The 15,580-nt window shown below is 43.6% G+C and overlaps 1 protein-coding gene across 5 annotated transcripts in view; it reads right to left on the bottom strand.

The window, feature by feature from the left end:
• NRG3 (neuregulin 3) overlaps positions 1-10,939 on the bottom strand; it is a 1,030,680-nt gene extending 1,019,741 nt beyond the window's left edge. For 3 of the 5 annotated variants that reach the window (XM_069460365.1, XM_069460367.1, XM_069460368.1), the window contains exon 1: positions 9,965-10,939. In XM_069460365.1, coding sequence (XP_069316466.1) covers positions 9,965-10,787 — 823 coding nt within the window. In that variant the 5' untranslated portion in view covers positions 10,788-10,939. The remainder of the gene's footprint in view (positions 1-9,964) is intronic. The other 2 variants (XM_069460369.1, XM_069460366.1) reach the window with 2 other exon arrangements.
• Positions 10,940-15,580: the final 4,641 nt, after the last annotated feature.

Raw genomic sequence — 15,580 nt, 5'->3', positions numbered from 1 at the left:
AGTAACAGGAACAACCCAAATAAACAGGTTTGAGAGCTAATACAACTAATATTCGGTAAACACACCTTTCATTTGGTGAAGGCGGAAGGGCTACCAACTATAACTGTTCAGCATGGAGTAGGCATTTGTCAGTATTTTGATACAAAAATAGTATTATACTGAAAAGCCAATTAAACAGAATTCAGTCAAGATACCATTTAATACATACACATTTCTACAACTCGTTTTCTTTCTCTTATTTTCTAGAGTATCTAGATTTTGCCACCATGCTGACGAAAGATTTCACCTTACAATAAATTTGTGTGAACAATCCCACTGCCCTCTTCTTTATCAGTATAGCTATCATTGTCAGTTTACAGGATTCATTCATGGTCTTATGAGATTTTGACAATATAGGCTTCTTGACATTACAGTATTCCTATCCTTCAGCAAGGCTATTCAAAGACTGTCACATGATCTTAGTATTTGACCTATTTCTATTTTCTTTTCGTGAGTTTACAAAAGTAACAATCACAATTATCTTTCATAACCAACAGAGTATTTCTCTTTTAATTAAAAGAACATTTGGCACACAAAAATGTCAAACAAGTAAGCAATGATTAGGTCTAGTTTGTAGAATTGTTGGAAAAATATGAAGGTCTCACCAGTATTTCTTTTTAGAACTGGTGGATGACCAATGGTGGGTACCTTGCAGTATGGCTCCAAGATGGAATTCAGATGTTCTGCAGGAGGCATTGCATATAATGCAACTCCCATCATTTCTTTGGTAGGGTCAGTATAGTAATGTCTGAAGAACTAAAAAGATGTCATTTCAAATGCTCCCTGACACATTTCTATTGATTAGTCTCAGCGTATGATGCAATAACTATTGCAATCAAAAGTAAGTTTGGAATGTGAAGAGGAAGACAATTTTGACTGGATTTTAGGAAGCAGAGAAATAAAGTCTATAACTTTTCTTTCTTTGTTATATTGAATCACCTACAAGTAGCAAAAGAAAATAGAGTTAAGAAGATCAAGAAATACAAGTTTACAGGTGGGGAATTATTGCTCACTGGGTATAAAGACTCAGTTATGCAGGATGAATAAGTTCTAGAAATCTTTTGTACAACATAGTACCTAGCTAACAATATGGCATTGCACAAATTAAAATATGTTAAGAAGATAGATCTCATGTTAAATGTTCTATCTCAAAAAAAAAAATCACAAAAGAACACAAGAAACTTTTTGGAGGTGATGTATATATATTTAGTACCTTTACTGTGGTAGTGGTATCAGGGGTATATGCATATGTCCAAACTCATAAAAATGTACACATTACATATGTGTTATTTTTTGTACACTCATTCTTTGGTATCCATGAGGGATTGGTTAGAGGATCCCTCCCTCACCCCAGGATATCAAAATCCAAGGATGCTTAAGTCTCTTCTATAAAATGACATAGTATTTACATATAACCTATGCACAGCCTCCTATATACCTTATATCATCTCTAGATTACTCATAATACCTAATGCAGTTTAAATGTTATGTAATTGGTTGTTATTCTCTATTGGTTTTTATTTGTATTATTTTTTATTGCTGAATTATTATTTTTAATTTTTAATTTTTTTGAATATTTCTGTTCCCCGGTTGGTTGAATCCATGCATGAAGAACCCTCAGATACAGAAAGCCCAATGTATATCAATTATACCTCAATAAAATATTTAAAAAAAGATGTTTAGAGAAACACATTCTTTAACTTTTGTTGAAACATGAATTTCTCCTTAGTCTAAAAGCCAGGCAATTTCTCTAGTTAGAAAGACTCCTTTTTACCAGAGCAAAGAACTAACTGCTACAGATATGAGCCATTTATGGAGTCTATAATGGCAAATGCTACTATCTATGTTTGAAGTGCTTGAAAGAGGCAATGTCCACGGATACATTGACACAGTAGCAATGGGCTAGGTAACTTTGATTAAGGTGAGGCGAGATTACCTATAAAACAATCTTGTGATCTTCTTCACTGTCCAAACTATGTAATTTCTGCATGTCCTAGGCAAATTATATAACCTCTACACCTAGCTCAATTACCTCTATGACTGAGATAATCAAACCAAGGCTCCAGGCCTACACAGGACTGTCTTTGAGTCCTTATTTCAAAAATAAAACAAAATATGTACAGTACTCTGTGACCTGGCACATAGTAACGCTCCACACACGGCAGCTCTCGTTTTTATTATTACCTAAATTCTCAAGCCCCTTCCAAAATTGAGATCTTGTGAATAATCCTTCCACATTACTAAAAGTAAAATTCAAGGAACAGAAATCAAGAAAATCTGATCTCCAAATGGTGATGAAGGTGAGGCGTTCTCTTTTAGTGAACTTCTAGCTCCCTGGAAAGTCATGACAAAATCATGCAGGGGTCACATGTAGTCCTGGGGAGGGTATTTTAGGAGGTAGGGTGATACATTCAAGAATTCTTATCAATGGTTTAGCACAAAAATTCTACTCTCATAATCCTGGTTGTAATGTATTAATGCTAAAGTAGCTGCATGGATTCAGATGATCCTTTTAAAAAAAAAAAAAAATACCCTGAGAACCTATGTTGCATCTATGATATACACTATCACTTCCAGGAAAAGACTGCAAAGAAAATATCTTACCATTGGAAGCTGCTAAATTTCTATTATTAAACTGAATTCTGAATTGAGTTTGCAGGTTTGTTTCAGGCTAACCTCTTTTTATACCCAGGAATAGCAATCTGTGATTTATGCGCAATCACCAACCTATCTTGAAAAATAAAAGTTGATAACAACAACAAAAAGTAATATTTTGAAATATACTTCAGGATGAAGCTTCCAACAAACACAGACCTGTAGTGAGATAGTTCCAAAATGTTAATATTAAGGTTGCCCAAAGTACAAACACATACAGGACATCTAAAAGAGCTCTTTGATAGATGCAGTCAACCCATTAATCCACAAGAACCCAATTCATAGTAACTGCTAAGAGGGGAATAGAACGCAATGCAGATATTGCTCATTTTTACTTAAGTTCTCTGTAAACTCTAAGGACCCAAGGACAATTAGATAGTGTTGGAATGGCACAAAAGGGAAGTTTGCACATTTTTTCCTATATCAAGAATCTTGAGATTTCTATAGACTTCAGATTTCCAGATCATTCAGCAATCTCATTCATTTTCCCCAAAACTTTAGCTCCCCTCTTGATAAACATATGCCAGAAACAGGCTTTAAAAAACATCTACCAAGCAAAGGATGAGAAATGGTAGCCTCCAGTTTGTGGCTAAACTTCCAAGGTGATCAGAGGTAAATTTCCACACCGTATTTTACTGCGTGTGCCAGGGTATCAGAGAAGAAAATAGGAGAAATCCAAGGGCATATAAGAACGATAATCTCTCATTGTGATGAAAGATGCTTCAAACTAGGTAGCAAACCAGCTCCGATATTTCAACGGAATTCAATGGCCTGATGTTCCCTTGGATGAAAATAACCAGTCTAATGACTTCCCATTTCACTTCATATAAAAACAGAAAAGTTTTGCAGCTTACAAACTCTTTTGGGAGTGGAATACAAGTCAGGTTATTATCATCACCCTCATATGCCAGGGGAGGAAGTTAAAGTTCAGGAAGATTAAATTGGCTCTTTAAGGATACACAGCTACTATATCAAAGTTCCTAAAAGATACGGTCACAACTGACTCACATATTCATATTCCTACTACAAGAATCACTTTCTTAAGTCATTCCTTGGGAGTTAGCTAACTCCCCTTGGCCAACTGGCTGTTACCAATACTGCCTGGGAGGAATACATTGATGGAGCCCACCCCAGACCAAACTCAAGGAAGCCTGCACTCCTCTGTAATGGACAGTTCAGCTACGCTTTCACTAGTTATGCTAGCAGTTCTTACGTTAATTATGTAATTTAGTTAAACATTACGTAAGCCAATGACATAGGATTGTGGATATGAAAGTTAATTGTGGTTTCTATTAAAATGTTGAATACTTTGAAGAATCTCCAAGAGGTGAGTTTTTTTCTTTTTTAAAAAAAAAAAAAAAGAAACTTTGAACTATGGGAGCAAGAAAACTATAAAACATTTCCAGGGCAGAGGTGTATTATAGTACTTATAAGGAATCGGCATAAAAATTCCTTCACTCCAGTCTTTAAAGAAGAGGCAGGTAATTATAAGTGTGGCTTACAAAAAAAAAAAAAAAAAAAATGCTAAGCTTAAATCAGTAGACACATACTCAAAAAAAGCCTGGGCCTACATCAAGGCATGAGAGAATAAATGTGTCAGTTTTAAGTTTTAGTTTTCTGCTTTTTCAACCATTACTTTTACAAACATTTTAAATCAAACAATAAACTAGCAGCATTGCAATGACCCCAAATAGATGTTTAATAAATAAATTGAAACATATGGCATATGCTATGAAAACATAATTATATGAATACATATAATAACTTACATTCACTTACGCTAAATTGTACAACTGTGTTGTGGAATCAGATAATAAATGCTATCAAAATTAATGATTTGTCTACCAATCTGTGTGGGAAAATAAATGGCCATTAGTCTTCTACCAAGTTTTTGGAATCGTTTTTAATTTTTTTTTTTTAATCACCAAGACACTTAAATAACTCAATTACTTAAATGGGTAGAATTATTTTTCTTAACTTTCTACATCAACCTAAGCAGCCTAACATGTTTTACCAAAAGGGTTAACTTTTAAAACAACTTGAAATGACATGGAGATAATTAAGAACATCTAAGAAAGTTTCCTTTAATAAGTATTGACTGTTTGTACTACAGCCTAAGAAATAGAGGCCAAAAAAAAAAAAAATCAAAAAGCCTATAAGCAACCTTCAGGCTTCAGATAGAGCCATGATTCAACTATAAAATGCTGAGGAATGTAGAAATACATTAAGTCTTCAGTGAAAGTAGTGAAAATGGAAAATCAAACTAAACATGTGTCTCATGATTTCCATTTATAACAGCATCAACAGGAAACATCTATTTAGGTATGTTTTTGATCCTGATATTACAAAGCTTCCAACTGAGTCCGTTCCTCCTGCCTGCCTCCACTGGGCACAGGGTTCTGGATGGAACACTTCCTTAGGTGTAGACAAGTAAAAATTCTAGGATCTCAAAATGCCTCAGTGGTATTTGTCAAGGCAGTACCAGCTCTGTGTCTTACCCAGCACATGAATCTGAAGATAAAAACAAATTTAAAAAAAAGAAAAATGAATTTCAGTTATATTCAGAAGCAATTCAAATACATTTTAAAGACTTAAAGTTATGGCTCTTCCTTTTTTTATAGATTTCAGGGCCAACTTTCATGTTCCATTTTTGACATCACAGATAGAATATTGAGATACGTTTCACATTGGATATGAGACGTTATGAGGAAAGAATTTCTACAAAAGCAAGCTGAAATCAGCTTTCTTCTCCCTGTGGTATAAAGAGGAGGAAAGGCTGGGAAATTACTCCACAGAGAAGAGAGATCCTGTTTCTCTACACACTGGCTCTCCCAGGATGGCACTGATTTCAAACTGAACCAACACTCCTGGTCTAGCCCAGCCTGGATTTAGAAAAGCTGGGCTCTTTAGTAACAGAGAGAAATTGCCACTAACCAGATTTTTTGTCTACCTTTTTTTCTTTCCTACAAGCTTGTGTATCAAAGCTGTGAGTTTAAAAAAAAAAAAAAAAAAAAAAGTCTATACGGAAACGGCACAAATACAAAGGTGGCTGAATTCACCAATCAGGGTGAAAACTTGAAAAAGGGACTCTCAATTAACAACACCACCTCCAATCCCCTCTCTCAGTCATGAAGAACTGAGGAGAAATGCTTAAGCCACACTGTCTTAATGCACTCAGACCAAACTAAAAAGGGCCCTAAAAATAGCCTTGCCAATCTATGCCCACTCCCGCCCCCTTTTTTTTTATTAGGACCATGAAGTGCAACATAAGTGTCTGAAGAGCAAAATTGTACAGTATAATTGATTAAAGCAGAAAAGTCTCATAATCCTGTATTAAGGCCAAAGGAAATCAAAACACACTCAGGTTGTAGCATGTACTCATAAAAAAAAGCTCTCAATTGGATTTCATAAGGAATATTGATCTTGAGCTTCGAATCCTCTCACTTTGGCTACCACACATGATTGGGGTCAGTACCATCTACGTTGCCATGCCTTGACTCATGTAAACAGAACACAATGTATAGGAATAACTTTATTTAAACAAATTATATCTGAGGCTGCTTATAAGGCAACCAAGAACACTGTTACTAAAGGGATGAAGAATAGAAAAATACTCAATTTCACCAATGGATCTCTTAAAAATTATAATAGGTATAACCAGGTAAAGTTTTTAAATAGACTTGATTAAATTAAAATTGCCTTGCCACCATGGTTAAACACCAATGATACCTTTTACATTTATGTCTTCTCTAAATACACTATTTAATATCTGTGATATTATTCATTAAAATTAACCATGTACCTTCCAAATATAACCCAAGGAACAACCCATTAAAAGAGACTCTTTTTCTTTAGTATTTGAATTTAGCCAATGACTCTGGCCTATTACTTGTTAAATAGTGCTTTCAGTTGAGTAAAATAATGCCAGCTCTCTAAAACAATTCATATTTGTATTGGCAATGTTCTACATATGTATTTCAAACCTGAAAACACAATTCAATATGCTTTAAAGGGAAAACGCTGACTGTACATTGGTCAAACTCCATGTTCCTTTACTCTCTGTGGTAACCTCCCTTTGGCTTAAAAAACTTGTAAACTAACCTACACTTTCAGATACTAAAATGCTTCAAAGATTTCTTTGGTGAAATAATCTCCCAGTGGCAATATGTTTAAGACATTTGTTTTTAAAGAATCTGAAGTGAAGGCAAGTACTGGGCAACTGGGAACCCAAGAATCCCAGTAACACTGAAGGAACTTTTGGTCCAACTCATGGCCCAAAGAGTGGAGGATGGGAAGACAAGAGTCAACTTCCAATTACTTTCTCCTTCTGCCTTTCAAGTGCAATCTTTCTTTGTCTTTAATCCTACAGAAAATTAGAAACAGTCCTCTAAGCTGGGCCTTCCCCATAGTAAAATTAGCTTTTGCTTCCAAAAATCCTATTATCCATTAGCAAGCGTGTTTATACTCTGTGAACCAGCCTCTTCCACTCCAAAGAGCTGTGCTGCCTTTACACACAGAAGCCCTGTGATTGATCTAAGATGAACACAAAGACATTCATTCTATAAGCCTTCAGACGTTCAACTGAAGAACAAAGATCCTGGCTACTAAAAAATTTGTAGGTTAGTTTCAGTTAAACAGAGCATCATCTTTAACACCATGTTCATATGCTACAACAGGATCCGTGACTTTCATTAACAGAAAAAGAAAGGAATGAAAAAACCTACTAAAGTATGGAGGTAGGAGCTGGGAAAAGGGAATTTCTCTCCTGGGAACTTCAGTGACATAATCAAAACAAGTGAAAAATATGAATGCCAGTGATCCACACCATTCTCAGCATTCAGTAGCAGTGCTGATAACCCCTCAAACGAAAGCTTAATTTCTTTTTGTTAATCATCTTGCAATCTTGTACGAAAAAAATAATTAAACTATTCTTTTCTTTTAAATTACCATATAACTTACCTATTTAAACTCACCCTTTATAGAAACTACATAATCTACCTTACATTAAAATTTCCCTTGTTGGTATATGCAAACCAGGTCCATTTCTGCTTGATTTTGCATACTTGAGGCATATACCTTAATTCAACATTCAACTTCTTGTAAATAGTTTTAAAAAAAGAAAGAACTGGACCTCTGATACAGATAAAACAAATAGTGCTTATATGTCTAAGTGAACATTAACACCATTTACAGATTTTCCCCTCTTTTCCTTGGGGCTGAGAGCCCTGTCAATAATCATTTCTTATTAAACAGGCTGCCATTCTCCTCTACAGAGTCTAGGAAGAGAGCATGGAGGGGTAGAAATAATTACCTTGGGCTTTTCTTTAAAGACCTCCAGAATGGAACAACGCGAGGAAATCAATTGAGAAAAAACATGAAATACCCACACCGTGTGCCATCCCCCCTTTACACACACACACACACACACACACACACACACACGGTTGGGAAATATACCCACACTCCATTATTCATATCAACAGCATCAAAACAGGAGATCAAAAATCTGAGGTCTTTAGGATAGACACATTTTCAATCCACCAAATATGCTCACAAATGCACTTGTGAAGCCTTTATATTTCCACCACAAAACTCAAGCTAGATGTGTTGAGAGTCTCCTCTCAACACCTCCTGAGAAAATGTGATCTCAAAAATGACTGCTTCAGTCGAAGGAAAGAGAAGCAGCAAGTTACTGGATCTACTGCCATTCTGGTTTAGGCAGATTCCTTCCTTCCTCTCTCCTAATTTATCTTCTAGCTTATTTTTTCCAAAGCAGAGTAGAGGCTTTTTCCTTCGCCTCTCCTGAACTTACTTACAAATACACTAAATCCTTTTCTCAAAAGTTTCAAGGGTTAAACAACACCCAGGGTAAAATCGCAGGTCAAGGAAATGAAAAATTACCAGATGACTGAGAGCAACCCCGGTATTCCTACCAGCACTGAAGTGTTAATGATGAGCATTCTTCCTTTCCCCTAGATGGTATGGCTCAAAACATAAATGCCATCTAAAAACAACAAAACCAGACAGTTTTTGCAAAACAGCCGTGAAAAGAACTTGAACTGGCAGGCTGGGGTTTGTCCTAAATAACCTTCACAGGTTGCACAAACTGTTCCCATGTCCTGATCAGATCAGATTAAGAAGGCTCCTGAGATTTCCCTAGAATAAGAACAAGGTGGGGGGTAGGAGGTCAATTAATCACCTAAAACATTTACAAAAATGTAGAGAAAATATACACCTCCTACACAAATAAATAGAAAGCTATTATGCTTTGGGTAAACTGGCCAATACTGGCACCAACTGAGCCCAGGTTGAAGATGCTACATTCAAAGGGTGACATGTTTTAAAAGGGTTGGATATTCTCAACATTGAGTGCAGAAAACTCTGTCCCAACCCGCCTATATTTTTCAGGCACAGAGGGAGAGAAGATAAGGTTCACACCCCACCTCTGGGAGAGGAACAAAAGCAAAGGATTGGCAGAGCTGGAAAAACTCCTCCGTCAGGACCCTAGAGGTGGCAGCTCTGCAGGGCTCCCTTCATATTTCCTTCTAGTTAACTCACTCTCCGCGGACACAGAATCAATTTCTACACCTAGGAATGGCCACGGGCAGGCTTGGGGGATGATCAGTTGAGTCCTTCGCTGTGGATCGCCTCCTTTCACTACCTCTCCCAGTGGCTTCTCATTAACCCTTCCAGGTCCCGACCCGGGTCAGGGGCACTAGAAGCGTCTTCAGCTACATTCTACCAGTATCTCCATCCAATCATTACCCCACACACGGACATAACTTCCCTTTGTGGTTTACAGTCGGTCAATTTGCATGTGCTTTTCTTTCTTTCCTTCCTACAGGCGGGCGGGGAAGGGACAGCGCATTCGGGAAGGCCCTCCCTCCCTCCCTCCCAGCCCTCTACAGGAACGGGATCCGGGAGCTCGCCAGCAGGTCTGCAGTGAGGAGGGATCGCACTCGTGTTAACCCTTTGAAGGGGTTAAGAGATCTGTTCTCATTTGGGACCCACTGAAGTGGGGCCCCGTGGAGCTCGACAGTCTCCCTCCCCTTCTTACCACCCCCACCTTCTCCCCGCCACCACACGACCCAGAACAGGCTGGCACCTTCCCCCCATCCCCCGTGACCAGCTTTAACTAGCTCTCACTCTGTGCCCCAAACCTGGGATGGGGGAGGGGGCTTGCTAGAAGGCAGGCGGCAAGGGGCAAAGGCAGCAGGAGGGCAGAAAGGAAACGCAGTAGTAAATCATAGTTGAGATAGTGTTTACTTACGAAATCTGGGGCTGGTGGTAGTTTCTGGTGTGGTGGCGGTAGTGGAGGAAGAGGAGGAAGAGGAGGAGGAGGCAGCATCCTGAAAGGGAGACAGGGTCCAGGAGGGAGTAGAATCATGAAGGTAGGAGGAGGTAGCATATGCCGCAGTGGGCCAGGAGGGCATTGGCTGGGTACTGAGGGTTCCTGGCACCGGGGGTCGGGAGCCCGGCGTGCTGCTACTGATGAAAGGGGCCGTGGTGGACAGGACTGTCGGGGGGGACGCAGTGTTCCGTGCTGTGGTGGAGCGCGGGCTGGCCCGGATGGGCACCCGGTGCCCGGGGAAGCGAGTGGGCGCCCGCGTGATGGTGGTCAGGCGGGTGCTAATCCGGTTGGGCGTCCTGGAGGAGGCGGCGCCGCCGGCGGAGGGGGTGGCGGGGGATGTGGTGGAAGTGGTCGTGGTCGTAGTCTCCATGGCCTTGGGGAAAGAGCTGGGCTTGGAGAGGAAGAAGGGGTCCTGGCCCATCCCCTTGGAGTCCACCAGGTCGGTGGGCACGTACTCCTTGACGGAGCCCACCACGATCCATTTGAGGAGCATGAGGCTGAGCCCCAGGCCGATGAAGCCGATAAACAGAGGTACCACGCACAGCCACGTCTGCTGCCGGTTCCACACGATGCAGTCGCTACAGCGTAACTCCCGGGGGGGCTCGGCCGCCCCTTCGCCGCCGCCGTCCGGGCCCCCGCCCGCCGCTGCCGCCGCCGCAGCCGCCGCGGTGCCCTCCTCGGCCGAGGCGGCGGCTGCCGAAGCGGCACCAGGTGGCGAGGCAGCGGCCGCCCCTTCACTCATCCTAGGAGCCGGTCTTCACCTTCGCCCCCCCGAGGGCCGCGCCAGAGGCATGGGGCCGCGCGGGCCGGGCGCGGGCGCGGGCTCCGGCGGCGGCGGCGGCGGCGGCGGCGGGCTCGGGCGCAGGCAGCGGCCGCGGCGGCCGCATGCAAATCGGCTCCCTGCCCCCACGCCCCTCCCCCCGAGAGGCGGGCGGCGGGCGGGGAGGAGAGTGCGGGGGAGGGGACGCGGGCCGGGGAGGGGGCGGCGAGGAGCGCGGAAAAGGGGCGCGACGGGCCCCCTGCGCCGCCGGTCGGTCAGGGAGCGGCGGGGTGCGTCTGCAGCCCGCCAAGCGGCCTTCTGCGCGCCGGGGCCCCGTGCCCGCTGTCGCTGCTGCTGCTGCTGCTGCCGCCGCTGCTGCCGCCCGCCGCCTGCGTGCGCTCCAGCCGCGCCGGCATCCTCGGGGCACCGCGCCCGGCCCGCTCCCTGGGGCGCCCGCCCGCGCCGCTGCTGGGCCTCGCGCCGCCTTTAGGGGCCGAGCCCGCCGGCCGCGGGGTGCCGGGCGCCGCCGAGCCGCATTCCGACACAGAGGGCCGGCCTGGCCGCAGCTCGCCCGGCCGGCGCGCCACGTTCCTCGGCGGCTGCTCCGCGAGCCGGGGCGGTGAAGTGCACCTGTTCTTCAGCCGGCCCGCAGCCAACCCTCGGACAGCGCTCTCCGGGAGAGACCAATCCGAGCGCAGCGCGGAGGGCTAGCGGCCCGGCCGGCTCGCCTCGCTCCCGCCGCCCTCTGCTCCGCGCCGCCGCCGCCCGAGAGTCAAACTCCAGCGAGCGGCGCCGCCGCCGCGAACCACGGGCCGGGGGCGCACTGGGCGCCCGCGCGGGTGCGGTCGGACCCGCCGCCGAGGGAACCCAGCAAGCAGGCGGAGGTTCGAAGTCACGCCCCAGCGCCCTGCCGGGTCGAGCGTGGGGAGCAGAAGCGGGAGACCGCGTCGGGGCTCCCGGAAAACGCGGACCCCGGGCTGAAGGCGGCTCCGAGCGGGCTCCGGCGGTGCGAGAGTGTGTGCCGAGCCGCCGCGGCGGGCTGGGATTCGGGCAGAGTAGCGCCTCCCACCAACACCTAATGGTGGTTTCTTAATACGCACAAGATAAATAAATGATCCGAGCAAACCCCCGTATGGGGGTGTGTGGCAAAAGAAGCTGCCGACCGACTGTGATCCTTTCCTGTCTCCTGTGCGGAACCGGTGGGGTCAGAGACTGACGCTGCGGGGCGAGGGAGTGGGGGCGGATGCGGGAGGGAGGGTGCCGCTGGATGGAGAGCCACCTTTGCCTCTGAGTTCCTGCTGGTGAAGCAGACGACCTTTGAGCAATCGGACCTGTCGATATCTCCAAGCTTTTTATGATAACTTACCTTTAAAAAAAAAAAAAAGGTGTCGTCTTTAATTGTAGGTGTCAGCATAGGCACACACGTCCTGAGGCAAATGCTTGTGAGAAGTGAAATGCAAAACGATTTGGGTAGGTATCCCACATTCCATTGCCGGTTTCTTCCCTTGGTTAGGGAGGCACCTGTATACCTATACCTCAGGTGCGATGTGGTACCTGCCGGGAGAACGAGGAGGCATAGAGAAGAAAGAAAGGGTAAAGAGCAAGTGTTAGCATGGTATATGCTGATGGTGCAAAACCTTGCTTGCCAACTCTCCGCATATTTCCTAGTCTAAAGTGAAAACCAAAGAGGCAGTGTTTTTATTTACAAGCTCCAAGAATAAGAGGTTGAGAATGGCAGCTTCCTAATACACCTCCCCAGCACTGTCTGATTGGCGTAGATGATGGAGCCGACATTCTCTTGTCCTGTAATAGTCTCCACAAAGATGAAGTTTTCAAGGTATCCATTTTATTCACAGGTAAAGAACCGAGCTGTACAATGAAGAGACTGCAGAGAGCAGAGGATTCATTTCAACAGGAAGCCCCTGGGGTTTGGTGCCTACCAGAGTACTTTGCACAGACACGGTTAATAAATTATTTTTGATGGCAGTAATGCGGCTGTCACCTCTTTCAGCTATAACATTGAGACTTTCCCCATAGGAAAGCTTTTGATTTTTAGTTTGATAGAACATGCCCTAATCCAGTAGTGCTGAATTATGGTTTCAAAAATTGCAAGTGAAAAAATACCAAAAACCCTTGAATCCCCATATTCCTTCAGCTTTCCAATGCAAATCACTGTTCTCTTAAGTAAAAATTGACCCAATCTCTACCTTCTGTGGGTGCTAGGAATCTTCTACCTATCCTTTCTTGTATAGCAAAGAAGAAAGCTTCCCCACAGAACTCTTTGGAATTGTAGCAGGTGCTGCTTTCAGCTATTTGAGACAGAAAATTAGTTTTCCAAAACACTCTAGTTCATTGCCCTCCCCCCCCCCCCCCGAGTATTCCTGTGGTCTCTCCCATCTTCCCTGCCTGCTGGAGTAAATCCAGCGTACAAAAAGGGATGCTGTAATGCTGCAGCTGGGCAAATGCTCCCTTTGCTGAAACCACAGTCCGACAGTGTTCACTCCATGTTCTCTCAGTGCTCCCTAATGCCTTCTTCATCTACCTCTCCAAATTCCCTCCACTTCTCATTTCCACTTGGCTTTAACAGCTTATTCATGGATCCCTGTTGAGCTCATTCTCTCCCAGATCCCAAGCCACTACCCTCAACTACCCACTGGCTGCTCTCACAATGCACATCATCACTAGAAAGGAAAAAAAATAGACCATTGCTTTGATAGCCTGGTATTGGGGAGCAGAATGTACCAGCCCATCCAAGAAAGTTTGGCTAGTGGAGTCATCATTAACTTGCAGTTTTATTGTGAGGCTCCCTGGTAGCAGGTGGTAGGCACTGGAACAGGAATTGGGGTGGGGGAGAGGGGACTGTCTACAGTTGAGTCAAAGACACTTGGTGAACCCTCCCAGTGCTAATGAGCAGCCAGTTAGTCCCATGTTGAGGGGTAACTTCATTCTAATGACTCACAGCTCACTGAAGCAGGACGCCGGAGAAAACTTCAGATTCAGACTCAAGACAGGGATTCAAGTTAGAGCTCTGCCCCTTATAAGCAATGAAATCACTCTTGGCCGCCATTTTCATAAATGTGAAATGGAGCTATAATACCTACATTCTACATAATTATATGAAATTGTATAGCTAAATAGACTATTTGCCTATGGCATCTTTTAAGCCTTATCAGATATCTTCCTGTAGAGAGGAGTGTGGATTATTCTAACAAATGCGTATGGCATGCCTCAGCCTCTCCTGAGCTCCATATCTGCTTGACTGTAATTACCTCTGGATATCTCACGTGTGGTCCACTAATACATTGGACTTGGAATTTCTAATCCTTGCCTAGTGTTTGCCCACAAATCAGAATTTCTATTCAAATTGAGTTTTCCTTTCAATGGCACCAGTATCCCCAGGCCGAGAGGCTCAGTGCCATCTCTGACTCCTTACTCCCTATTTCCCAAGTGCGATTAGTTGTCAAGTCATTTACTTGCTCTCTCTCCCAGATGATTATCCAGGGTTCCCTCCATTGCAAATTCATTGGCAAAGGCTCATTTTTAGAACCACGGGCTGGAAATGACCTTAGTGGCCAAACACTTCCCTTGTGTCATCTTATAAAACGTCCCAGCCCAACAGTCACTTGGTTCCATCTGGAGCTGTAGAGAAGGGGACACTGCCTGCAGAAGACCAACCAGACTGTCAACACAGATGATTAGAAAAGTCTTTCTGAGACAAAGGTCTGCTTTCCCGTACTGTCACCCCTTCTCTCTCAGCTCATTTGTTAAAGAAACCTTCTGTGAATTACTTGTTAGGCATAGAGGACACAATAGAGAACAAACCAAAGGTCCCTACCTTCATAGAGCTTATATTTTTGTGGGGAACACTGATACTACACAAAAGAGATCAATTTTATAATTTATCAGAACATGCCTCTCACAGCACTGAGCCCATCACAAAGACAGTTTTCAACTGCAAAACAACCTGCTAAAAGTCAGGTTCAAGTCTGTCTGACTCCAGAATCTCCAGTCACTCTTCTTTACTGATGATTGACCTATATCAAGAATAAATTTCTGGTCCTGGCTCACAATATAAGAGATAGATTGTGGAGCGCCTGAAAACCTTCACAAACTACAAGTAATCCTCAGAAGAGATGGGAGAGGAAACTCTAAACTCATACTTATATCTTAATATTCTATTAGATAAAGGGCCATGTTGAGCACGTCAGCCGCTGTGGGCTAAAGTCCCAAGTGTTGACAATAAGCCTGTTTTGGGGTTTCTCTGAACAGCTTATCAGGGAGTCCCCGTGGTATAGGCGTAAAGTAAACCAGTGACAAATTGTGGAAAATTATCTGTTTGTTTTCTCCCATAGAGTGTTATGAAAGTTTCATCCCAAATCTAAGGAAGAAAAATAGAGATTTCCAGAAAACACAGGTGAGATGAAGGCAAAGTGTTATTTATACAAACAAGAAATCACATCAACTCATTCTGAATGCAGCTGTAATAACCTGCCTTTCTTAGAAATAATGAAGCTTTAGACAAAGACATTTTTCCTCACATACAAGATAGTATTTCAGAGAGCTGGCATTGCATCCCTTAAGCTTCACTTAATGCTGACGTGATCTAGGAATAATGAGAAGCCTATAAATTGTCAAATGGGGTCCTGTTTGTGTCCTGGAGGGAGGGAAGGAGAACATGCACCCACCTTTGTTTCTGACCATGCTGAGAAGACATTTCCTTGGATCTTTCCAAAGCACCAGGTTCTCTGAGGGTGCTTGCTCAATGAACTGTCAAC

This window comes from Eulemur rufifrons, chromosome 28 (assembly GCF_041146395.1).
Source record: "Eulemur rufifrons isolate Redbay chromosome 28, OSU_ERuf_1, whole genome shotgun sequence".
NCBI classification, from domain to species: domain Eukaryota; kingdom Metazoa; phylum Chordata; class Mammalia; order Primates; family Lemuridae; genus Eulemur; species Eulemur rufifrons.
This window is presented reverse-complemented; position numbering and strand designations above follow the sequence as displayed.